This window comes from Schistocerca nitens, chromosome 9 (genome assembly GCF_023898315.1).
Source record: "Schistocerca nitens isolate TAMUIC-IGC-003100 chromosome 9, iqSchNite1.1, whole genome shotgun sequence".
Classification (NCBI taxonomy): Eukaryota; Metazoa; Arthropoda; class Insecta; order Orthoptera; family Acrididae; genus Schistocerca; species Schistocerca nitens.
In genome coordinates this window covers 113444661-113469607 of record NC_064622.1, presented here as the reverse complement: position 1 = coordinate 113469607, position 24947 = coordinate 113444661, and the positions used below count along the sequence as shown (strand labels likewise).

The following is a 24947-nucleotide window of genomic DNA, read 5'->3' as shown; positions in this document are numbered from 1 at the left end:
TTCTCACATGGCATACTGAAAGCTTTGGATCAAGGCAGTCAGGTAGATGCAGTACGTCTTGATTTCCAAAAAGTATTGACGTGGTACCACACCTATGCTTATTGTCAAAAGTACAATCATTTGGGGAATCGAGTGAAATTTGTTACTGGATAGAGGATTTTTTGGTAGGGAGGACGCAGCATGTTACCTTTGATGGAGAGTCATCGTCAGATGTAGAAGTATCTTCAGGGATGTGTTTTGGGACCCTTGTTGTTCACGCTGTATATCAGTGATCTTGCAACCAATATTAATAGCAACCTCAGATTTTTTGCAGATTATGCATTTATCTATGATATACTGCCTGAAAGAAGTTGCATAAATATTCAGTCAAATCTTGATATCGGATGGATGGTGGTACGAAACGAAGAGGCAGAGTTCAGTGTTGGGACTAGGTTTACTTTGGTTGGAGGGACATTGCTGTGACCACCAACTAGGTGTCCACCAGAATGAATGGCCACTGCCAAACTGTGGCTTGGAGCAACGTAGACCACTCCGTGGCACAACACGCACCTGAACATAACAGGCTTGGTTTCAGTGGCTTGCTCCGCTACCTGAGCTATGTGGATCCTCACCTCGTCCACCTGTATTTCTGAACTGTGCAGATAGGAATTATGTTTACAACACATTCTCCTCCCAAATTATCGCAGTCTCAACCTATGGTGACCTACTATCCTCATACCCTTCACTCAACAGCTTCCACCTCCTCCGTATTCTCGTCTCCCACACTCTTTGAATGCCTCTCTCTGCCAACGTACCCACCCGTATTTCCCCTATTTCTCCTTCCTGCTCCTCTTCTTTTTTGCTCCCCCTTTTCCTCCCTGCTCCACAGACTCCCGGAGCTGTGCTTGTTGGCAGTCTAGTCCTGCACACTCCACCAGACAGTGGTCTCCTCTCCCCCAACCTCTACCCTGCTATTCCTTCCCCTTCTTCTTCCCCTTCCCCATCCCCTACAGATTGCTGTTTCCGTGCTATGTGACTGTTGTTTTACAGTCAGAGCTGTCAGATGGGGATTGTTTGTGTGTCAGGTACGAATATGTTTTACTGAAGAAGGCTTTGGTGAAAAGCTATTTGTAAGTGTCTTTTTATAATGCCTGTCTGCAACACTGTGTGTCATCTTTACAGTGAGATAGTTATCTATCTTTTCTTTGTACTGTCGATATTCCAACCTGGAATTTCCGTTGTTTAAATTGGTTGTAAAGACAGTTCTCAGGTGAGGCGCCGTATATAATTGTGAAATTTCCACAATATTTCATTGGCACAACTGACTTTCATCTTCAGATGTGGCAAACACACTTCTGAAGCTGTGACTGAAGCCTTCTATTTATGCCAGTCTGAGAGCAATGAACATGCCACATTCGGTGACCAGTAGCAGCAATATCCTGATTGGTAGTGAGAGAGACAGCTACGCAACCTGTCAGACGATGAACCAACTTCGACGTACATGCAGAGGCTGTCAGTCATACTGTGCACTGCCGTCGGTCACCCCGCAAAACTCTGTCGGGAGCCACTTGCCAATATACGTGTCCGTACGGCTTGTGCCCATCCTCACTATTATCATCCGAATATCTTATGTCACCATCACAGCATCATTCCTTATACAACCAGCAGTTCCTCCTTGCAGCTGCTGCAATTTTAACCAGGCCAACACTAGATCTCAAGTTGTACCTAGTTGCTACCCTGTGGCCCAGGTTAGCCAAGCTGTGAATTTCTACTGCCTTTTTAATATCATTGTCTCAGTATGAGAAAATTTTGGTGCTTTTGTATTCTGTATTGTATACTGTACTGACACAATGCGCAGCCACTGCAGCTGCCTCTGGCTGGTCCAGATGTGTGTCGTCGATATTCGACGCATTTGTCCTCTATGTGTAACAGGTTTGCCCAATGTATGATAACCCACAGCAAGAGCAAATCTTATAGCCCCAAGGCCTTCTTAAACCAAGATCATCTTTCACTGAGCCCAAAAGAGCTCAGAGTTTTGTTGGTGGACGAAAAACACATCTAACTTTGTTTCTCCAGTAACTTCCTATTTTTGTAAAATCACTGCTGACATATGGCAGGACAAGCATTCATCTTTGTTCTTTACTGTCTTTCAGCTCCTCACTTTGTATTGTTGATGTTGGTCCTGAACTGAAAGAAGAATAATGTAGAATTTCCAGAAGTCCATTTTGAGTATCCACTGACATTTCCTTTACTGATTCAGGCGACAGCGCTGACAATCTGTCAAAGAAATCAGCAGCCACACCAACATAGGATGAAAGAATTATAATGAATTCTCTCTACTTTGTAAATGATGAAAGTCTATGTATGAATGCAGCTTGCCGCTAACTTGGTGTAATGTTTTGTCTGTACAGAGGTGTATCTGTCGCCTTTATTACTCCTTCACTCTCACACATAAATCGGTACAATAAAGTCAGGGCTTCGGGTTTTTATATGTAGGCTGATCCGTGAAAAGACAGACAATTATGCTAATGGAGGATTCAGAGTAATTTCTCGAATTTCATTCGCTCTCTCTCTCTCTCTCTCTCTCTCTCTCTCTCTCTCTCTCTCTCTGTCCTTTATCTGTGTACAGTTTAAATATATTATTTACGTGAAATCAGCCTAGTAGAATCTCTGGTGGAGCCCTTCGTCTTAATATTCAGCGGCTGGCTTGCTGGAAAAGATCTTTACATTTGTTATTATTATTAAGCGCTGCATTCAGTTGGGAAAATCGATCGTTTGAACAATTCGTTCAGTTTACGACAGATCTGCAATTTCAGATGTGGACGAAGCCTTTTTGGACGATTTATAAAAACTCAGAGATTGCAGGCTCTCTTCGTCACAGCTGAAACTTCCCAATTAATTACAGGGCCCAGACAATCATCAACGATTCAGACAGAGAACTCATTCGTCATTCACTCTAGAATAAAATGGTCACAAACCTCATTTCTGAGGAAAATTGTATATTGAATCCATTTCCGTACATGTTCCGTTTTCTGTGGATTTCAAGTCTCATATCATTTGTTTTTACAGGTTTTTCTTTCTCTTTATCTATCATGCTAGCGGCACAAACGTTCCTAGCTCGTTTTAGCGCAAAGAAGAGTAAAAATGTCTCTTTTAGCAATCCGACAATCTTCCAACTGATACTTCCAACGCTGTTCCCTTATCCCTCTATAATAACCATGGAGCATACATATCTGTATCTCTGTTGTTCCAAAGAATAAACGTACTAGAAAAATACCTTGGCGTCGACGAGCTGTCGGCGCATATATTACTAGAAAATCCGATCAGATACTTTTCAAACGTAAATAAATGTGGATGATTTGATTGACCATTATTAATTATTGCGTGGTAGAGGGTAATTTTCCGTGGGGAGATTACAGAATTCCACCCACTGCAAAAATGGGACTTTTTTAGTGAATATTATTCATATAACAGGGGATAGTTTATTTTTCAGTTGAACGCAAAATAAATATAATTATCATGACACAATACATGTTTAAACGCAGTAATTGCAAATAATGATGGGCAATTTCTTGCAAATTGGCATCCTCCTAGAAATGATTTGGCAATAAATTTTTTGTGTTCTAGTAATTTTATTTGAGGGAGCTTGGAGGAAATTAAAAATCTTGGACATATCTGACATGTATTCAGGATGCAACAATGTGTCGCAACACGCCTGATAAGAAATGTTTCTCTAGTCAATTGTCAGATGCCTCGTCCAGCCACCAAAAGCAGATGAGTAGATGCTTGTTCACTTATAGCCTTTTGTAAGTAATATGATGCTATGTTGTGTTCCTTTTCCTCTCAAGAATCAAAACTGATCCTTCCCTACATTTTCCTCAATTCTTTTTTTGGTTCTTCTGAGTGACTTATGAAACTAACTTTCCTATAATCTTTACATTATTCACCATTGCTTCCTAGGTAAAAACTGAATGCTCTCGTCATGTGTCATATTAATAAAGTTTCTCAGTCTAGATATTACTCCATTTCTTAAGGCTTTTACCATTTCAGCTAGTATTTTATCATAGCCTACTGATTGTGTGTTCCTGCACAGCCAAAAACTCTTTATTTTGCTTCAAATTTATTACCCCTTCCTCTCTGTCACAATGAATTTAGTCTCATTCATGTAAATTAGATAGTATAAAAAAATCAAAATTCTAGATAAGACTCTCCTCTTTGTCCCATGCTGTTTTTAATATATCCTTAATTTTTGGTATATGTTATGTATGTACAATACAAGCAAAAAAATTAATCAAGAAACACACATTCCTGCAGGCAACCAAAATATCACGCCAAAGTGTTGTTGGAATGGAGTCTCAGATGGAGAAGATCATATTGGATCATCAAGTGCAAATTACAAAACTTAAGGAGCAGTTGGTGTCAGAGAAGGACCTGCGGTCTGAGGTTGAGGCAAAACTACAGGAGACCATTGAGAACTTTGCTCACCGTGAAGAAGAGGTAATCAAAATGTCACAAAGCAGGAACAAGATTGTTTGTTACATTTTCTTAACCTCATTTTATGTTGGGCCTGATAGAAAAAAATTATTCATAAATTGACATTTTTTTCTAAAGTAGAAAAAGTCTCCGAATAAGGAGAATAGTTGTTGTTGCTGTTGTTGTTATAAGTTCGTATATTTTATGATTTTTGTCGTCTGCAAAATTTTGTCTACAGATGGTCTTTTCAGTATCTTCAAATTCTGACTCATTTCGTAATTTTACTACTTATTGTCAGAAAAAGTCATAATAATTTATAAGCATGTGCTTGCATATCGTGGAGCAACAGATTTTGTGACAATTGCCACGCTGTGCCTTTAGCAGATAACTAATGTTACAATTTTGAAGAAGGCCCTGTTTTATTATAAGATGACATGCTTGTTAAACAGAATTGTACTGTAATGAACACCGTGTCCACTGCAGATGAGGTACATGAATAATTTTACGGTCAAGTATATTATCCATTTCAGGATAAAATAATTTGGCCCCATTCGGGAGAATGACAGTTCAAACCCGCATCCGGCCATCCTGATTTAGGTTTTCAGTGATTTCCCTGAATCACTTCAGCAAATGCTGGGATGATCCTTTGAAAGGGTACGGCCGCCTTCCTTCCCAATCCTTCCTAATTCAATGGAACCAATGGTATTGCTGTTTGGTACAACCCCCCCCCCCCCCCCCCCCCCCCGAATCAACCAATAAAATAATTGACATACAGTTGTCAATCCAGTAGGAGCTATTCAGTAGTCAGATTTGAACAGAATTTCAAGACAAAAGTCGGTTGGTCACAGTCAGTGTGCTCCCTGCCGCCGTTGGATAAGCAGCTGCAGCAGCAAGTCGTATACTCCTAGCTCACTCATTTCTTACATAGTTTAATTCTTAATTTCTTTGAGTGTTTTTGGTACTTGCATTGTTTGATACATAAATTTCGGGCGTATTATAGTATTTGCGAGTTGTAGCATCGCGTTTTAGTACCTGAATAGTGTAAAATCGCGTAGTCTCCTTCCGCTGCCGAGCAGTGTGTCAGCAGTGCGTTAGTAGCAGCATTACTGCATTTACTAGGCAATCTTGTATTTTAATAACCGTTTAAATTTTGTCGATTTGTTTGCGCTCTCTGTAGATTAGTTCAGACGTTCTTTGCAAAACAGTTTTTAGCATGGATAGGGACTGCAACTCCTGTGTTCGGATGCAGGCTGAGTTGGCATCCCTTCGCTCCCAGCTTCAGGCAGTGTTGGCTTCGGTCACACAGCTTGAGGCTGTTGCCAATGGGCATCACTGTGGGGGTCCGGATGGGGGTTTGTCGGGGACGGCCAGCTCGTCCCACGCATCCCCCGATTGGACCAAGACTGTGGTTGCCCGGGATACTGCCCACATTGAGGCTGATCCCTCACCTGTGGTAGAGTGGGAGATAGTCTCAAGGTGTGGCAGGGGGCGAAAGACATTCCGGAGGGCTGAACGGAAGGCCTCTCCAGTTTGTCTGACGAACCGGTTTCAGGTTCTGTCTCAGGCTGATACTGATCTTCGGCCTGACATGCCTGCTTGTCCTGTTCCAGAGGTTGCCCCTCAGTCTGCAAGATCCGGGCGGTCGCAGAGGGTGGGCTTACTCGTAGTTGGGAGCTCCAACGTCAGGCGCGTAATGGGGCCCCTTAGGGAAATGGCAGCAAGAGAGGGGAAGAAAACCAATGTGCACTCCGTGTGCATACCGGGGGGAGTCATTCCAGATGTGGAAAGGGTCCTTCCGGATGCCATGAAGGGTACAGGGTGCACCCATCTGCAGGTGGTCGCTCATGTCGGCACCAATGATGTGTGTCGCTATGGATCGGAGGAAATCCTCTCTGGCTTCCGACGGCTATCTGATTTGGTGAAGACTGCCAGTCTCGCTAGCGGGATGAAAGCAGAGCTCACCATCTGCAGCATCGTCGACAGGACTGACTGCGGACCTTTGGTACAGAGCCGAGTGGAGGGTCTGAATCAGAGGCTGAGACGGTTCTGCGACCATGTGGGCTGCAGATTCCTCGACTTGCGCCATAGGGTGGTGGGGTTTCGGGTTCCGCTGGATAGGTCAGGAGTCCACTACACGCAGCAAGCGGCTACACGGGTAGCAGGGGTTGTGTGGCGTGGACTGGGCGGTTTTTTAGGTTAGATGGCCTCGGGCAAGTACAGAAAGGGCAACAGCCTCAAAGGGTGCGGAGCAAAGTCAGGACATGCGGGGACCAAGCAGCAATCGGTATTGTAATTGTAAACTGTCGAAGCTGCGTTGGTAAAGTACCGGAACTTCAAGCGCTGATAGAAAGCACCGAAGCTGAAATCGTTAGAGGTACAGAGAGCTGGCTTAAGCCAGAGATAAATTCTGCCGAAATTTTTACAGAGGTACAGACGGTGTTTAGGAAGGATAGATTGCATGCAACCAGTGGTGGAGTGTTTGTTGCTGTTAGTAGTAGTTTATCCTATAGTGAAGTAGAAGTGGATAGTTCCTGTGAATTATTATGGGTGGAGGTTACACTCAACAACCGAGCTGGGTTAATAATTGGCTCCTTTTACCGACCTCCCGACTCAGCAGCGTTAGTGGCAGAGCAACTGAGAGAAAATTTGGAATACATTTCGCATAAATTTCCTCAGCATGTTATAGTCTTAGGTGGAGATTTCAATTTACCAGATATAGACTGGGACACTCAGATGTTTAGGACGGGTGGTAGGGACAGAGCACCGAGTGACATTATACTGAGTGCTCTATCCGAAAATTACCTCGAGCAATTAAACAGAGAACCGACTCGTGGAGATAACATCTTGGACCTACTGATAACAAACAGACCCGAACTTTTCGACTCTGTATGTGCAGAACAGGGAATCAGTGATCATAAGGCCGTTGTAGCATCCCTGAATATGGAAGTTAATAGGAATATAAAAAAAGGGAGGAAGGTTTATCTGTTTAGCAAGAGTAATAGAAGGCAGATTTCAGACCACCTAACAGATCAAAACGAAAATTTCTGTTCCGACGCTGACAATGTTGAGTGTTTATGGAAAAAGTTCAAGGCAATCGTAAAATGCGTTTTGGACAGGTACGTGCCGAGTAAAACTGTGAGGGACGGGAAAAACCCACTGTGGTACAACAACAAATTTAGGAAACTACTGCGAAAGCAAAGAGAGCTTCACTCCAAGTTTAAACGCAGCCAAAACCTCTCAGACAAACAGAAGCTAAGCGATGTCAAAGTTAGCGTAAGGAGGGCTATGCGAGAAGCGTTCAGTGAATTCGAAAGTAAAATTCTATGTACAGACTTGACAGAAAATCCTAGGAAGTTCTGGTCTTACGTTAAATCAGTAAGTGGCTCGAAACAGCATATCCAGACACTCCGGGATGATGATGGCATTGAAACAGAGGATGACACGCGTAAAGCTGAAATACTAAACACCTTTTTCCAAAGCTGTTTCACAGAGGAAGACCGCACTGCAGTTCCTTCTCTAAATCCTCGCACAAACGACAAAATGGCTGACATCGAAATAAGTGTCCAAGGAATAGAAAAGCAACTGGAATCACTCAACAGAGGAAAGTCCACTGGACCTGACGGGATACCAATTCGATTCTACACAGAGTACGCGAAAGAACTTGCCCCCCTTCTAACAGCCGTGTACCGCAAGTCTCTAGAGGAACGGAGGGTTCCAAATGATTGGAAAAGAGCACAGGTAGTCCCAGTCTTCAAGAAGGGTCGTCGAGCAGATGCGCAAAACTATAGACCTATATCTCTGACGTCGATCTGTTGTAGAATTTTAGAACATGTTTTTTGCTCGAGTATCATGTCGTTTTTGGAAACCCAGAATCTACTATGTAGGAATCAACATGGATTCCGGAAACAGCGATCGTGTGAGACCCAACTCGCGTTATTTGTTCATGAGACCCAGAAAATAATAGATACAGGCTCCCAGGTAGATGCTATTTTTCTTGACTTCCGGAAGGCGTTCGATACAGTTCCGCACTGTCGCCTGATAAACAAAGTAAGAGCCTACGGAATATCAGACCGGCTGTGTGGCTGGATTGAAGATTTTTTAGCAAACAGAACACAGCATGTTGTTATCAATGGAGAGACGTCTACAGACGTTAAGGTAACCTCTGGCCTGCCACAGGGGAGTGTTATGGGACCATTGCTTTTCACAATATATGTAAATGACCTAGTAGATAGTGTCGGAAGTTCCATGCGGCTTTTCGCGGATGATGCTGTAGTATACAGAGAAGTTGCAGCATTAGAAAATTGTAGCGAAATGCAGGAAGATCTGCAGCGGATAGGCACTTGGTGCAGGGAGTGGCAACTGTCCCTTAACATAGACAAATGTAATGTATTGCGAATACATAGAAAGAAGGATCCTTTATTGTATGATTATATGATAGCGGAACAAACACTGGTAGCAGTTACTTCTGTAAAATATCTGGGAGTATGCGTGCGGAACGATTTGAAGTGGAATGATCATATAAAATTAATTGTTGGTAAGGCGGGTACCACGTTGAGATTCATTGGGAGAGTGCTTAGAAAATGTAGTCCAGCAACAAAGGAGGTGGCTTACAAAACACTCGTTCGACCTATACTTGAGTATTGCTCATCAGTGTGGGATCCGTACCAGATCGGGTTGACGGAGGAGATAGAGAAGATCCAAAGGAGAGCGGCGCGTTTCGTCACAGGGTTATTTGGTAACCGTGATAGTGTTACGGAGATGTTTAATAAACTCAAGTGGCAGGCTCTGCAAGAGAGGCGCTCTGCATCGCGGTGTAGCTTGCTCGCCAGGTTTCGAGAGGGTGCGTTTCTGGATGAGGTATCGAGTATATTGCTTCCCCCTACTTATACCTCCCGAGGAGATCACGAATGTAAAATTAGAGAGATTAGAGCGCGCACGGAGGCTTTCAGACAGTCGTTCTTCCCGCGAACCATACGCGACTGGAACAGGAAAGGGAGGTAATGACAGTGGCACGTAAAGTGCCCTCCGCCACACACCGTTGGGTGGCTTGCAGAGTATGAATGTAGATGTAGATGTAGATGTAGAAGTTAAAGGTAATCAGTAATTTTCACACAACTACCAGCAGTTTCCCACCTTAAAACAGGAAGAGAAATTATACGTTTTGGTTGCTGTCATGCCGTTAAGTGTTAGAGACTACAGATACCAAGATTTGACTTTGATTAACTCTGTACCAGAATTTTTGCATGGTATCCACCTTTAATTCAGCCATTTTCATTTGCATGAACTGGTCCTCTTGGATATAGGACGTCAACAATGTGACAGCCTGTAATTATTGTCTACTTCACTGTTCATAGTAAAGTAAATCGTAAAATGATTATTCTGTAGCCTTTGCTTTTTACTTCTATTAATTGAATAAAAAGCAAATCTGTTGATTGTCTGAAACCCAGAACATGAAAACAGTTATTTCATATAATAATATTAGTTTATTGACAGTTCTGTCTGAAATATCACAAAGGCTTTTACCAAGTCTTAAAAAACATTCATTTAGTGAGAAATGCTATACATACTGCTACATACTGATTACGTACTCAGCATCATTTGTTACTGCTAACAATACCCTGCCACAACATTGTTCAACTCCCCCTAACAACTATTCTTGACTCTGATGTCACTACTTTGCATTGTTTCACAGTTTCATATGTAGTCCAACTTGGACCATCTTTATGTCAGTACTTTAAAACTTATAAAAAGAAGGCTTGTTTCCTACAGTTTATGCTAATGTTATTTTAATTAGTAGAATGATATAAATTAACAGGTGTTTTCACGTGCGTCTTGTTGGTTCTTATACCTTTTTAAAACATTTGGTAACCAGATCCTGGTAATTTGAAGTGGAATTTAAAGATTTCATTGTGTAAGCAATATTCATTATAACATCTCTGTATGAAATAGAGTAACCACTAAATTATTGCATGTTATGTAAAATCATGCACATTTATATAATTGGGAAACCTAAATTTAATTGGCGGGGTTGAAATTCTTCAATCACATGGTACTGTGTAATTTTAAACGTCAGTCCCTCCTATAAAAACAAATTTTCACCCCCAAATTCATAACACCATAGGAATCTATGTTATAAATTACTGTCAAAAAAAAAAAAAAAGGGGGGGGGGTGGGGTGGGAGGTTATTGACAGTTTAGCCCCTTGAGGCATATATACTAACGATTTTCACAATGTTTAGACAATGTCTGTAGTAAGAACAGACTTTTTGATGATTGAGTAAATATTATGCAATGGAATCTCAAATTGTGAGTACAGTTTTGTCAGCTGTAAATTTTAATAATAAACCATAAAGCCGATGTCAAACCCCATTCACAGTCTCCAAATCCTTTTCATATATCAAACTTTAAAAACCCTCTAATGTGTAACCATCATTACCGTTTGAGCTCTTTAACAATGTTAACATCCTTAACACAAATTCCACTAATCCTCTGTTCTTGTACACTGTTTACACATGAACTGAGGCAGTTGGTGCGAAAATAAATAAATTTCTACAGTCAGTGGCATATATGACATCTTTCAAAAAGTTCTACATGACTGTGAACCCCAACCACGAGAAGTTAAATTTTTGTTCTGTTGCACCCATTATATTTTTGATGATGTCCGTGAAATCTTCTCGGGTGATCACGAATGGAATACGCCGAGAAAGTCTCAAATCACATTTTTGATGATGTGTTTCAAGTCATATGCGCATAAATATTCTGACCTTACCACTGTTTTATAGTGCTTTAGTCTTATGTTTTTTGCGGGTCTCATTCTATTTTTTGTATATGCGTGTATCTGTAATTTTTTGTTTACTTTTAATTTTTTCTTTTTTTCCAGCTGAAATTCTTAGACCCATTCTGTGTATTTCAAAGTTGTTGGATTTTAAATTGTCAGGTTCTTTCTTTGGTATTCACAGATGTCCCTGTGTGTGTGTGTGTGTGTGTGTGTGTGTGTGTGTGTGTGTGTGTGTCCACAAATCCGACTACCCAGACAGACTATGGATGTATGTTGCAAGATCAGAAATGTGATATTTTTTTTTTTTGGCTGGGTAAAACTGAAATTTGTAAATTGAAAATTGCGCCAATAGTGAGTTCATTAAACGGACATATGGTGTATACGAGGGGCATTTGAAAAGCCCGTGCATAGTCTGAGAGATGGCACCACTGATGCATATTGAGATCACATTTAGTTAGTAGCATCTTTGGAAAGAATGCACACCAAGTTTCGGCCATATTGGTCTATTTCTTTGTGTTTGGCATTTGTGTGAATCAAGGAAATCGAGTAATTGTCAAAAAATGGACAAAAAAGAATTTCATGTGGTGATTAAACATTACTTTATGAAAGGCAAAATGCCTCAGGAGACTAAAGAGAAGCTTGATAAACATTACAGTCACTCTGCACCTTCAATTAGAACAGTTTATAAGTGGTTTCAAAATTTTCAGAGTGGCCATATGGCCACAAGTGATACTGAACGTTCTGGATGCCCTGTGGAGGTTACGACTCCAGAAATCATTGATAAAATCCATGATATGGTGATGGATGACAGAATAGTTAAGGTACATGAGATTGCTAGTGCAGTGGCCATCTCTAATAAACGGGTACATAATATTTTGCATAAACATTTGGACATGAGAAAGCTATCCGCAAGATGGTTTCTGTGATTGCTCACGCTTGACCAAAAACGGAATCATGTGAAGTGATGCAAGGATTGTTTGCAGCTGTTCAGGAAGAATCCGCAGGACTTCAAGTGTCGTCTCATCACTGTGGATGAAACGGGGATACATTACTATACTCCTGAGACCAAACAACAATCTAAACAATGGGTTACCAAGGGAGAATCTGCACAAAAAAAGGCGAAGACCATTCCTTCGGCAGGAAAGGTTATGGCGACTGTCTTTTGGAATTCGCAAGGGATAATCCTCATCGACTATCTGGAAACAGGTAAAACTATTGCAGGTGCATATCATTCATCGTTATTGGACCATTTGAAAATCGAGCTGCAAGAAAAAAGCCGGCACAAAAAAAGTCCTTTTCCATCACGACAATGCACTAGCACACACCTCGGCAGTTGTGGTCACAAAATTAAAGGAAATAGGATTCCAATTCATTTCACATCCCGCCTGTTCTCCAGACTTGGCTCCCTCGGACTGCTATTTGTTCCCCAGTTTGAAGAAGTGGCTGGCGGGACAATGATTTTATTGAAACGAAGAGGTGATTGCAGCAACTAATCGCTATTTTGCAGACTTGGACAATTGCTGTTATTCGAAGGGATCAAAAAATTAGAACAGCTTTGGACAAAGTGTATAAGTCTAAAAGGAGACTATGTAGAAAAATAAAAAAGGTCTACCCCAAACATGTAAGTAGTTTTTATTTTTGCACAGACTTTAACGCCCCTCCTATGACTGCTGCACATTTCACTTGACTGTAAACATTATGTGATAAGTGAGACCCATAGAGAATATAAGTGGAATCACTAATCGCAAGAAGTGATACCTGGGAATTTGTGTTGAGAGAGGCATCACAGACTGCCATCACTGGTGAGGGTAATACATTGTATGCACATCGTGTCAGATATAGCTCAAGCCAGAATATATTGATGCATCTAAAGAATCTGCTTGTAAAGCAAGACTACTTAAACATCTCACATTTCAGCAAATGCATGGTGTTGATGGCACAACACAATGTCTTGCTGACTTATTTGATGCTGTGGACAAGTCACAGGCAATGCCTGTCGACATTAATGGTGTTCTATCACCATTAAAGATGCTTTAAGTCTTCCATATAGTTATAATTTTATTTAGACCATTGAGTTTCAGGACAATAGCCACGATGTTGAGTGGCCGAAAGTGAAAATCCTGGAAGAACACAATGCAATGATTCAGAAAGACGATAAAATGCAAGTGTCAATAATGTTTGTGGAATTGGGTTAGCAGTATGTGAAAAAGTCTAAAGGTGCTGTGATTCATAATGACAAATCAGACCAGACACCAGCATGTAAGTGTAACTTTTGTTATAAAAAGGGACACAAAGAGGATGAGTGATTTTTTTTTTTTTTTTTTTTTTTTTTCCGAGAAGAAACTGAGTGAATGAGGCAAGTACAAAGTCATCAAAGCTTACTGTTTTTCATACATGACAAATACAAGAGCTATTAACTGTCACAAAGAACAGTGTTAAGCAAGTAGGTGCTAGAGTTAATATGTCACTATGTGAATCAATGCTGACAACTTTACAACAATGAAAAACACTGTATGTATGCCAAGTATTGCTACAGACCTAATTTCAGTTACAAAAAATGTGGACAATTACATATTGATTTATATGAGATTTTAAACCCTGAGCTACAGACATTTCAAAAATTATTGCCAACTTGTTTTATTTAAAAGGAAATCATCCAGAGGCATGTGCTACTGCTGACCAGACATTTGTGGATAATGACGCAGGGAACTGGCATTCTTGATTAGGTCACATACATTAAAGACATTCTCAAAAATAAGTATGTCAGTGAATCTGGTTAGGATGATGCAAGTTGAGGATGAACTGTTCTTCAGATTGTATGTGGAGGACTTTGGGGCAATAAGCTATTATTTTAGCATTGAAGTCAATCAGTCAGATGACAAAATTAAGTTATGTGAAACTGGTTACAGCCAAAGTTTTGGATTAATTCAGAATGATTGAATGCCACCCAATGACTCCATTGGCAACTGGAAGTAATTTGGACTCAACAGCTGTTGCAGCAAAAGTGTCATCTTCCATTCGGAGAACTGGTTGGAGCTTCGATGTACATTGCTGTAGCCAGTTGACCAGGCATATCTTATGCAGTCAACAAGTTAAGCCACTACAACAATGATCATGATATTGCTCATTGGCAAGCTGCTAAGCACGTCCTCAGATATCTCAAAAGAACAATAGAAACGAATTTGATGTATATTGAGGAGGAGGAGGAGGAAGAAGAAGAAGAGAATCTTCAATTTTACAGATGCTGACTAAGGGAATTCTGAAAGTGACAGGAAGTTATACAGAGATTACAACTTCTTGTTTTCTGGAACGATGATCTCGGTGTTCACACAAGCATAGAACCATTAGTCGTTCATCAACGGAAGCTGAATACATGAGCCTCACTGAAGTAGCAAGAGAAACTATTCGTTTTTAGCTTTCGTGAAAGGACTGAGAGTGAAGTAGCTGTCACGCATTCTGTTCAGCAACAATTGGTGTGCTAGTGTGTTGGCAAACAAACAAGTTTTTCTTTAAAGACATAACATATTCACATAAAGTTTTATTTTATGTGTCAGTATATGTATACAAAGTTCATCCAAATGCTCGCATTGTCTCACAGCATTTTCAAGCAAATTGCAACTCTTAGAGTACCCACTGAAACTGAAATATCACGTGATAGAGGTCACAGTGGCTAATGTGTTGACGAAACCTCTTCCTGCATCCAGTCGCGGAGTGTGTTGAAGGAATTGATCTTAAAGTCTAAGATCCTGAACTTGAGCTATCTCATTCATTTATATCATTGCTACAAAAATTGAGGGGCATGTTAGAATTTGTTACTGTTATGTACTTCCTTTAGTATTCACAGATCTTCCTATGCTGAAGTGCTTCTATCTTTTGGTTTTGCTTACTGTGTTAACCTGTACTATGCTTCTGTTTAAACTTGTGCATAGTAAACACACAAAATAAAGTTTCTCTGTACTTAATCATTATGTCTGCAAATCTCCAATCTCACAAACAAGTCATCTGCATATGCTAGACAACCTTAATTCCATTCAGTTTCCACCATAGAATTATTGGGTCAATTTTGTGATTCTGAGCGCCAAATAAGAGGTCCTTAGGATTTTTTTCTCTCTAAAACCTGCCTGAAGCCTCTCTTAAACCAGTTTTGTTGTAAATGGATGAGATGTTTTGCCCACCAATTTCACTTAATGTGTTGTACTTGATTGCTTTAGAAATCGGCTAGTTTAAGCACAAGGTACTCCAGTTTTCTTTAAACAGTAAGTTTTTTAATTGTTTAGACTACCACTTCTTTCTATTGCTTCAAATGCTTTCTTGAAATTGATAAATAATACCATTGTAAATTTTCCAGTAAAAGTTCAGTAGTGAATTATAAATACTTTAATTACTGTGATCAGTTTTGTGTACCTAGTTTATTACTGTTACAGCTAGTAAATAAATGCAGCCAGAATGAGCAAGAAATGCAATTACTGCAGACAGACATGGTAAAAATTCAAGCAGAACGAGATGCACTGACGGAGAAGATGTTGGTGATGACTCAATTGGAAGCAAAGCTGATTCATATTCAAGGAGAACTGGAGGAGGAGCGAAAGAAGTGTGAAAGCCTGCAGTTAAATCTAGGGGTAAGAACAGATTTTGATCATCAATTGTAGGCTCTCTCTCTCTCTCTGCTGCCTTACTGCTAAAGGCTTAAACTTTTGGATGATACACCTACCTACCCCCCCCCCCCCTCCCTCCCTCTCTCTCTCTCTCTCTCTCTCTCTCTCTCTCTCTGCTGCCTTACTGCTAAAGGCTTAAACTTTTGGATGATACACCTACCTACCCCCCCCCCCCTCTCTCTCTCTCTCTCTCTCTCTCTCTCTCTCTCTCTGCCGGCCACTGTGGCTGAGAGGTTCTATGCGCTTCAGTCTGGAACCACGCGACCGCTAAGGTCGCAGGTTTGAATCCTGCATTGGGCATGGATGTGTATGATGTACTTAGGTTTGTTAGGTTTAAGTAGTTCTCAGTTCTAGGGGACTGATGACCTCGGATGTTAAGTCCCATAGTGCTCAGAGCCATTTGAAACACACACACACACACACACACAGAATAGTGACTAGATATGTCTTTGCAATGTCATTAATCTGAGATTCTGACACCATGTTTTTCAATTTGTTTTTTTTTTTTTTTTTTCAACAGAATGGTACATAATTTAGTGACACAATTCTTTTGTAGTCCTGACAAAACTAAAGAGTAGAAATACACTGAATTTGGTTTACTTGTGCTGCCAGGCTGAGATGCGGAGTCGTTAACACTTGTAAAAACATGGTCAGTATTCATGGATACGATAGGGACTTAAAAGTCTGGTGTACATGGACTCTAAAAGGAATATCTTAAGACCTGAGCATTTGTTCAGTAAAAGATATGTTTCACAGTAGCTAAGATGAACAAGTACTTATCGCCCTTAAGATATGCATTTTAGAACCCATTTTTTCAAGACATTTTTGCTTCAAATGATCATTCCTGTCATATCCCTGGACCAGTGACCTTTCCTCCTAGAACACCCTGTATAGTTAACGGTTCCGCTGCACTTCAGTCAACTGCTCCGAAGGGCTATATACAACTAATGAGGTATCTCATCTCTACAACACTAATTTCTGTCGAGAGTAGTGTAAACACCGTGTATTGCTGCCTTACTACTGAAGGCATAAACTTCTGGATGATGCACCATTCAAACGACCACGACAGCAGCAGCAAAAAAATTTCGATATTGAATATATTTTAACTCTGTAATTTCGTATTAGGCATACCTAAGAGTTATCAGTGAATTTGTCTCTGCTATTCTGACACAAAAATAGCACAGCTCCCTTACAAACATTGATGCCTGAATTCCAATAATTAGTGCATTCGTGAGTGGAACATTATTTGAGGTGAAAAAGTTTGGCTTCTCTTCCTTCATGATGTAGTGGGGACAACAGCAAAAAGCATTGGATTCTGTAGCTTCTTCTGTGTGCACAAGGGGACACACACTCAGACTTTACAGAGACAGTATGACAATCTTGTGTGAAGAAATGGAAGAAGTTGTGTAGAAAATAAGACTCTATAAAAGCATAAAATAAAATAATAAATTGTAGATGGCTGTTCGCACATCTTACATGCTATATAAAGATGGTAATTTATAAAATTATCTGAGAAGTGTAATAAACAGAAAATAAGTGTATCACAAAGTTTTAAGAAGAAACTGTTTGTAATTAATCGTGCTACACTTTGGCAATGTCCACCATGCTTTGGCAAAATATGTATTTATCTTAAGATTTGTCTTAGCAGCATAATGCTATAGCTGGAAGGCATATAAAAATGTAACATTGTTTCTTTCTTCAAGTTTGTTTGTCTGGCAAGTGGTAAAATAGATTATTTTAGAATTTCATTAATGTTAGGTGCATCTGACTTACTAATATTTTGTTAAAATAAAAGTGTGGACAAATTATTTTGTTTTTTATTGCTGTTGAAAGAAATTTGCCTGCAAGATAATGTCATAATAATATTGAGGGGATATAAGTTCTTTGAATTACCTTATGTTTCATCTTCATCTTTGACCTTCTGTCAAATATTAAGTTTCCTGTATCTTACTTTCCGTGTGGCATGATATTTGCAGTAACACTCCATTTAGTGTCTGTGATGTGCCCTTTTTGTGTTCCTACTAGTTACCTGTATTAAGTAATTAAACTATCTTTCATGTGGCTGTTTTTCTAGCCCTCATCATTTCAGTTGATGACTTGCCAGTTTCTATTTTTTTACCTTTTGTGTCAGTGCCCATAACTATTTTTATTTAACAGAAATTAATACAACTTTAGGAAATGTGCAACAAGCATAAATCTATTTGTTATGTTTCAGGATATTGAGGCAAGCTTGAACCAAACAATAGAGCAACAGGAAGCTGAGGTAGCAACACAGAGAGAGCAAGTGGCAGTGCTGGAGACAGAACTGCGTGAAGTAACGGAAGAGCGAATGAGTCTGCAAAATGCTCTGTGTGAGGCACAGCGTAAACAAGGTGACATTATCTGCTGGCTTTCCAAGTATAAAAGTTTTTAGAGTGATAGTTTCATGTAAATGGATCTCTTTACAAGTGAACTGCAGTTTGAAAAGTAATTAAGTCTTTCAGGAGGGCGAAGGGGGTGGTAGTTGTAAAATAATTAATAATGGTACGGCGGGGACAAAGCCTCTCCGTCATTTCTAGGTCCCCAGTTCCATACAATACAATACAATACAATACAATACAATACAAAATAAGAACGTTGGTATCTTTTTGTTGAAAAATGATGCAAAAGACTCAGTTTCCATACTGCTACACTGTCTTAAAACGTCAGACTTTCTCCATCTGGAGAAATTTAAAAACTTTGTTACTTAACCGCTTAATGCTGAGTGTCGCAAATTCACACCATACCAATGCTTTTCTAATAATTTGAAGGCTAACTGTTTTTGAGCATCAGTGCCAGTAGGTGCTGATTCTGCAAGAAGCTACCAACACTTCTGGCAAGTGCTACATTCTCCAGAGTGTTTTGCATACCTCTAAAGTGCCACAAATTTTGCTTTTTATCTTTCATCTAGAAATTTATTAAGGGGTTAAGTTGAAATTTCACAAAACAAGTTTTTAAAGGCAGTGAAAAGTGTCAGCTTTTCTTGTCACTTCATAACAACAACTCCTCCTTGCTGCTCTTAATTGTTATCTGATTTGGGTTTCCTTTTCTATCGAAATCATTTTGTAACAATGAGACCTAGACATAGTTAGTTCTTTCCAACTATGTGTGAATCCACCACATTCCTATCAGCTGCTGGCAATTAACATTAGCAGCTATACATAGAATAAATATCTAACATATATGTAACAATCAACATTTCTGATTTTATCTAACTTATTTGTAAACATAGCTCCATAACAGGAAGAATCTGTACAGATGTGCTCGTCTTGATTTCATGATCATGTACTAATCTTCATTAATGGAACATACAATATTCAACTATTATTAATAAGAAACTTCAAAATCTAATAAGAGATCCAGCCTAATTCATTTACAAAGTCATTGCCAAGGGTTTGTAACCTTACGTGCTATACTCCCTTTCCGTAAAGGGCATAATACTGCACCATGTCAAGATAATTCTTTTTGTGTTATAATGCAGGAGGCAGAACAGTTGGGACTTAGAGTAAACAATACAAAAACACAGTATCTCTTTGCTTACAGGAAAAATGCAGTTGTTAAAGAGAAATATATTAAGTTGTACAAAGGCAATTATGAGAGATATGAGAAGTTCCAATATCTGGGAGTGCTGATTGCGGAGGATAGCAGAATAAGAGAAGAAATAAAATCTAGGATTGCTGTAGGAAATAGAGCTTACTGGACTCTGATCAAGATCCTTCAGTCACGTAGCGTTAGCAGAAAATTAAAGGTGACTGTCTATCGAACAGTCATAATACCGGTGGTAATGTATGGCTCAGAAACATGGACAATGACTGTAGTAGAAGAAGAGCTCTTGAGAAGATGGGAGAGGAAAATATTAAGAAAGATTTTTGGAGCCGTGTATGAGGCGGGGCAATGGAGGATAAGGAGAAACAAGGAATTGGAAGAACTGTATAGAAATCCTGACTTGGTGACTGAAATTAAATGTAACAGATTGAGATGGCTGGCCCATGTAGAGCGAATGTCGGAGGATCGAGATGTCAAAAAGGTTTACGCAGGAAATCTAGGTGGCAAAAGGAGCGAAGGGAGACCCTGGAAACAATGGCTGGAGAATGTAAAAAATGCTTTGAGAAAGATTGGAATCAGGATATGGAGGAAACAAGCAGAAAATTGTCAGGATTGGGCTGTGATCATCAGAGAGGCCAAGGCCCTACATGGGCTGTAGGACCAAGGAATGAGTAAGTAAGTAATGCAGGAATTTGTCAGCTTAGGTAGGTCTTGCCTGGAAACACACACACACACACACACACACACACACACACACACACACACACACACACACACACACAAGACCACAGTCTCTGGCTGCTGAAACCAAACTGTGAGCAGCAGTGCATGATGGGAGAGGCAGCCCACTGAAAGGGGGGGGGGGGGAGGAGGAGGCTTGGGTGGAGAGGGGGATGGATAACAGGGTAGGGCTGGGGGACGGTGAAGTGCTGCTTGTGGGAGCGTGCAAGAACAAGGTGGATTGAGGAGAGGGCAACTATCTGCAGTCAGGAGGTTAGACGGAGGGTAAAGAAGAGAAGTAAAAAGACTGGGTGTGTTGGTGGAATAGAGAGATGTGTAGTGCTGGAATGGGAACAGGGAAGGTCTAGATGGGTAAGTACAGTGACCAACAAAGGTTGAACCCAGGAGGGTTATGGAAACGTAGGATATATTGCAGGAGAGTTTCCATATGTGCAATTCAGAAAGCTGGTGTTGGTGGGAAGGATCGTGATGACACAGGCTGTGAAGCAGTCATTGAAATGAAGGATGTCGCGCTGGGCAGTGTGCTCGGCAACATGTTGGTCCAGCTGTTTCTTGGCCACAGTTTGTCAGTGACCATTCATGTGGACAGACAGCTTTTTGGTTGTCGTGCCCACATAGAGTGCAGCACAGTGGTTGCAGCTTAGCTTACATATCACATGACTGGTTCCACAGGTAGCCCTGTCTTTGATGGGATGTGTGATCCTTGCAACTGGACTGGAGTAGGTGGTGGTGGAGGATGTATGGGACAGGTCTTGCATCTAGGTCTATTACAGGGATATGAACTATGAGGCAAGAGGTTGGGAGCAAGGGTTGTGTAGGGATGAACGAGGATACTGTGTAGGTTAGGTGGGAAGCAGAATACTACTGTCAGAGAGGTGGCAAGGATAGTGGGTAGAATATTCCTCATTTCAGGGCACGATGAGAGGTAGTCAAAGCACTGGTGGAGAATGTAATTAAGTTACTCCTGTCATGGGTGGTACAGAGTCACGAGGGGAATTCTCCTCTATGGCCAGATGGTGGGACTTTGGGAGGTGGTGGGTGACTGGAGAGAGAAATCTGTTTTTGTGGAAGATTGGGAGGGTAATTATGGTCTGTGAAGGCGTCAGTGAGACCCTCGGTATATTTTAAGAGTGACTGCTTGTCACTACAAATGCAACGGCCAGTGGTGGCTTGGCTGTATGGAAGGGACTTCTTGGTATGGAACGAGTGGGAGCTGTTGCTGATAGTTGGTAGTTTTGATATGGACAGACGTACTGATGTAGCCATCTTTGAGGTAGAGGCCAACATCGAGGATGGTGGCCTGCTGGTTTGGGTAGGACCAGGTGAAGCAAATGGGGCCTATGAATAGGTTGGCATGGGATGGTACTATGTGGGTGCCTATAGCCATAAACCAGATTTGTTTTCAGACAATGCCTTGAAAGGAGAAGTAATTGTGGGTGAGGATATATTTGGTCAAGGTGACTAGGAAAGAGGTGGTTGGTTTGGAATCCATCTGGCATTGGAAAAGGTAGTGTTCAATAGTGGTACAGCTGTGGGTGTAAGGGATGTTAGTGTAAAGGGAGGTGGCATCAACAGTGATGAGCAGGACACTGTGTGGTAAAGGAAGAGAACTGTAGTGAGTTGGTGGAGGAAATGCTCTCTCCATCTCATCCCTGCACACTCCCACAGGCAGCACTTTACCATACCCCACCCCCACCCTACTATCTGCCTCCTCCCTGCCCCACCCGTGTGTGTGTGTGTGTGTGTGTGTGTGTGTGTGTGTGTGTGTGTGTGTGTGTGTGTCTCTTTTCAACAAAGGCCTCATTGGCCAAACGCTCACAGTCTGTTTGTTGTGCCTATCTACAACTCAGCATCTCTGCTATAGGGTGAGTAGCAACTATCTTTTCCATAATATTGCTAATCTCTCTCATCTTATTCTCAAGGGCCCTGCTTGAGAAACCAGGTGGAACTGATGGAAATAGTCCAGTCTATTTCAAATACAAAGTCTCTCTTTATTACTTGTATAAGCCTTAAAAGACCATCACCACTTTTCTTCCTACATCTTCGAAGTTCCCCAAAGATTTTGTTATACATTTGACCAGCTGCTATACCGCAAGTACATTTCTGTAGTCCTTCAACATTACTCCGAGGCACATACATGATCTCGCACATGCAGTAGTATATATATTTATCTGGATTAAACTTCAAGTATTGAGACACTTATAACACCTGAGTGACCTGTCACCAAAGTCTGTTTTACACTTTCTAATCTAAATAGACTGCTGGTGGCAAGTGTACATCACATGCCAGTGTGTGAGTAGGTCACCAGCCCCATTGTGAGCAGGTTGACAACGGTGATCCATTGACTGTGTCGAGTGTAAAGCTCTAAAATATCGAGTACGCTGAAAGATGTCATGCACAGGAAAGCGGATGGTTGTCTGCTAATGTCAGAATTGACCAGTTGTCACTGTCTCACTTGGGTTGCAGTAATAGATTTCATGTTTTTGTTTCCTCTTAATCTCATTGTCTTGTTTGCTTTGTTTTCATGACATGTGAACATTGCATGAAACTTGATATTTTTCCTATGTGCATTCTTCCCGAAGATGCCAAATATCTTGCCCGGATAAATAAATCAATAAACAAATACATCTGAAAGCAAGAAAACAGTTTATTCCACAGTAGAGTTGATCAAAATATGGATCCAATTTAATTTACTTTTGTTTCATGAAATACACATTGTATATGGATAATGTATGTATTGTTGGAAAGAAGAGAATGTAAAGTTGATTTTACCACAGAAGAGTGCTGATAGTTGCATAAACAACTGCACGAGTGCTTTCAGCAACAGAGAACCATTTCACATTGGTTGTGATGAAGATTGCTGTTGTGCAGCATAAAGTTTTCCCACATTTTTAAGTTCGAAAGAAGTGAGTTGACTGTTTCAGTGCATTCAGATTCAGCAGTGAACCACCAAGTGGAAAGGCATAAGTCATAGGTATAATAATTTCAGCAAACGTGTCAGATACAGACCGAGTGTGGCAGGAGGGTGTCACATTGAACATTTATAATCTCTTTTAGTAAACTTTAAAACTTCCCATTTCCATTTGAATGAAGATGGTTCATACCCAATGTATATTTAAATTAAATAAAAATTAATTAAATTGGATTTTCCTTTTTACATAATCCTGTACCTGGGCAAAGAGCGCACCTTGTTTTTAAGCAAGGACACAGGCAAAATATGTTATTTCATCAACAATGTTTCATCAGTGAAAAATTCACTTTTATTCAAGAAGAAAAATAGTTTTTAAGTGTCATTTGCTACATAAAAAGAAACCAACATACAAAGGGTAAAATAATGAACTACTGCGCACTGTATTCTAAATTCTGTTGGAAGTGTTTGTATGCATTTATGTTTTCTCAATCAAATAAGTGTTTTGACATGTGTAGCAGCACTTTGTCAGACACTGGATCTGCATCTGCAGTTCCAGTGAGGGGCTTGGAATACAAAGACTCTGACAAAAATGGAAGGAGAAAGTGAGCAAGTGCGAAGGGAAGTAATGAGAATGCAAAAAAAGCTCCAAAATACTGTGCTACATGAAGATTATCATTAGCAGCTACAGGCGTATGCAGGGAGTGTGCATGGACATCTGAAATGGTTAAGGTGACTGCTTGCGGTAGTGGGAAATTCAGACTAGAGTCCTAGTTGAGCCCGCCTTTTTTTTTTTTCCCCTCCATTACTGGGTAGTAGATCTATACTTCATACAGCTGGTGTAAAGGAATTCAGTCAGTGAATTAATTTTAAAATATCATTAGTTTTGTATCAAAAGAAAAATTGAGAAAATTGCTGACGAGTAGGCCTTCTTACTTTCAGGGTGGCGAAATTTGTAGTGCAGCTGGTCAACAGACTCAAAAGTACACAATACTATCCTGGTTTCTGGACAAACATGTGCAGCCATTCATTGCCACTATCGCTGTTAATGTACAAGCAAAATAAACAGTGTTTTGATTTTGATATGAGTTGTTGTCTTGACCTCATCCTGAAAAGTTAACTCGTATAACATTTTAATTTCTTGAACTGAGGACAGCTAAAGCACAATGTAAAGAGCTGAACATTTTGTTTCCTCAGGATAATAGCCAGAGATTATTTTTAGTTACTTATGCCTGACAGTTCCACATGATTAGGTAGGATTATTGTGTTCCATTGACTCTTACCAGGAAGTAAGAGGGGGAAAAACTGTGTGATGCTTTGCAGCATTTCCTAAGTCATATTAAATTTTTAAATATAGCACTGAGAGGCAGAATCGTGTGTTTGGTATGTATTTAAGCATCATTTTGTGTTTCAGAGGAAGAAAATCAAAAAGTAGCAACTTTAGAGGAACTACTGCATCGCCTTGAACAAGGATTACTGAGACTAGAAGAAGAAAATTTGAAATTGAGAGATCAGACGCAAACAGTGACAGTAGACACAAGGTAATATTCTTCTATTTGGATCATCAAGTGGACAAATCAGTATGTAAATCTCAAGTGTGATATTTATTTTGTTATCCAGTTGATAATATTTTATGGAAATAATGTTAATTTCATTTAGGGACAATGAAGAAATGAAAAAACTTGTGAACGAGAAAGTTATACTGCAAACTCAGATTGAAAAACTTGAAAGCCAATTGGATAAATTAAAGGAAACATCAGTCCTTGAAAGAGAAGCAGCCCGAATTGTGCAAGATAATCTCATTAAGGTTAGAATTTTATTTTATAAATACATTTTCTTTTCTATGCTGT

General features: G+C 40.3%; 1 protein-coding gene across 1 annotated transcript in view; it reads left to right on the top strand.

The window, feature by feature from the left end:
• The window catches only part of LOC126203773 (citron rho-interacting kinase), a 214406-nt gene that overhangs the window by 72201 nt on the left and 117258 nt on the right, over nucleotides 1-24947 (top strand). The window contains exons 11-15 of the mRNA XM_049938141.1: nucleotides 4294-4476; nucleotides 15654-15848; nucleotides 18100-18256; nucleotides 24512-24638; nucleotides 24757-24904. Coding sequence (XP_049794098.1) covers nucleotides 4294-4476; nucleotides 15654-15848; nucleotides 18100-18256; nucleotides 24512-24638; nucleotides 24757-24904 — 810 coding nt within the window. The remainder of the gene's footprint in view (nucleotides 1-4293; nucleotides 4477-15653; nucleotides 15849-18099; nucleotides 18257-24511; nucleotides 24639-24756; nucleotides 24905-24947) is intronic.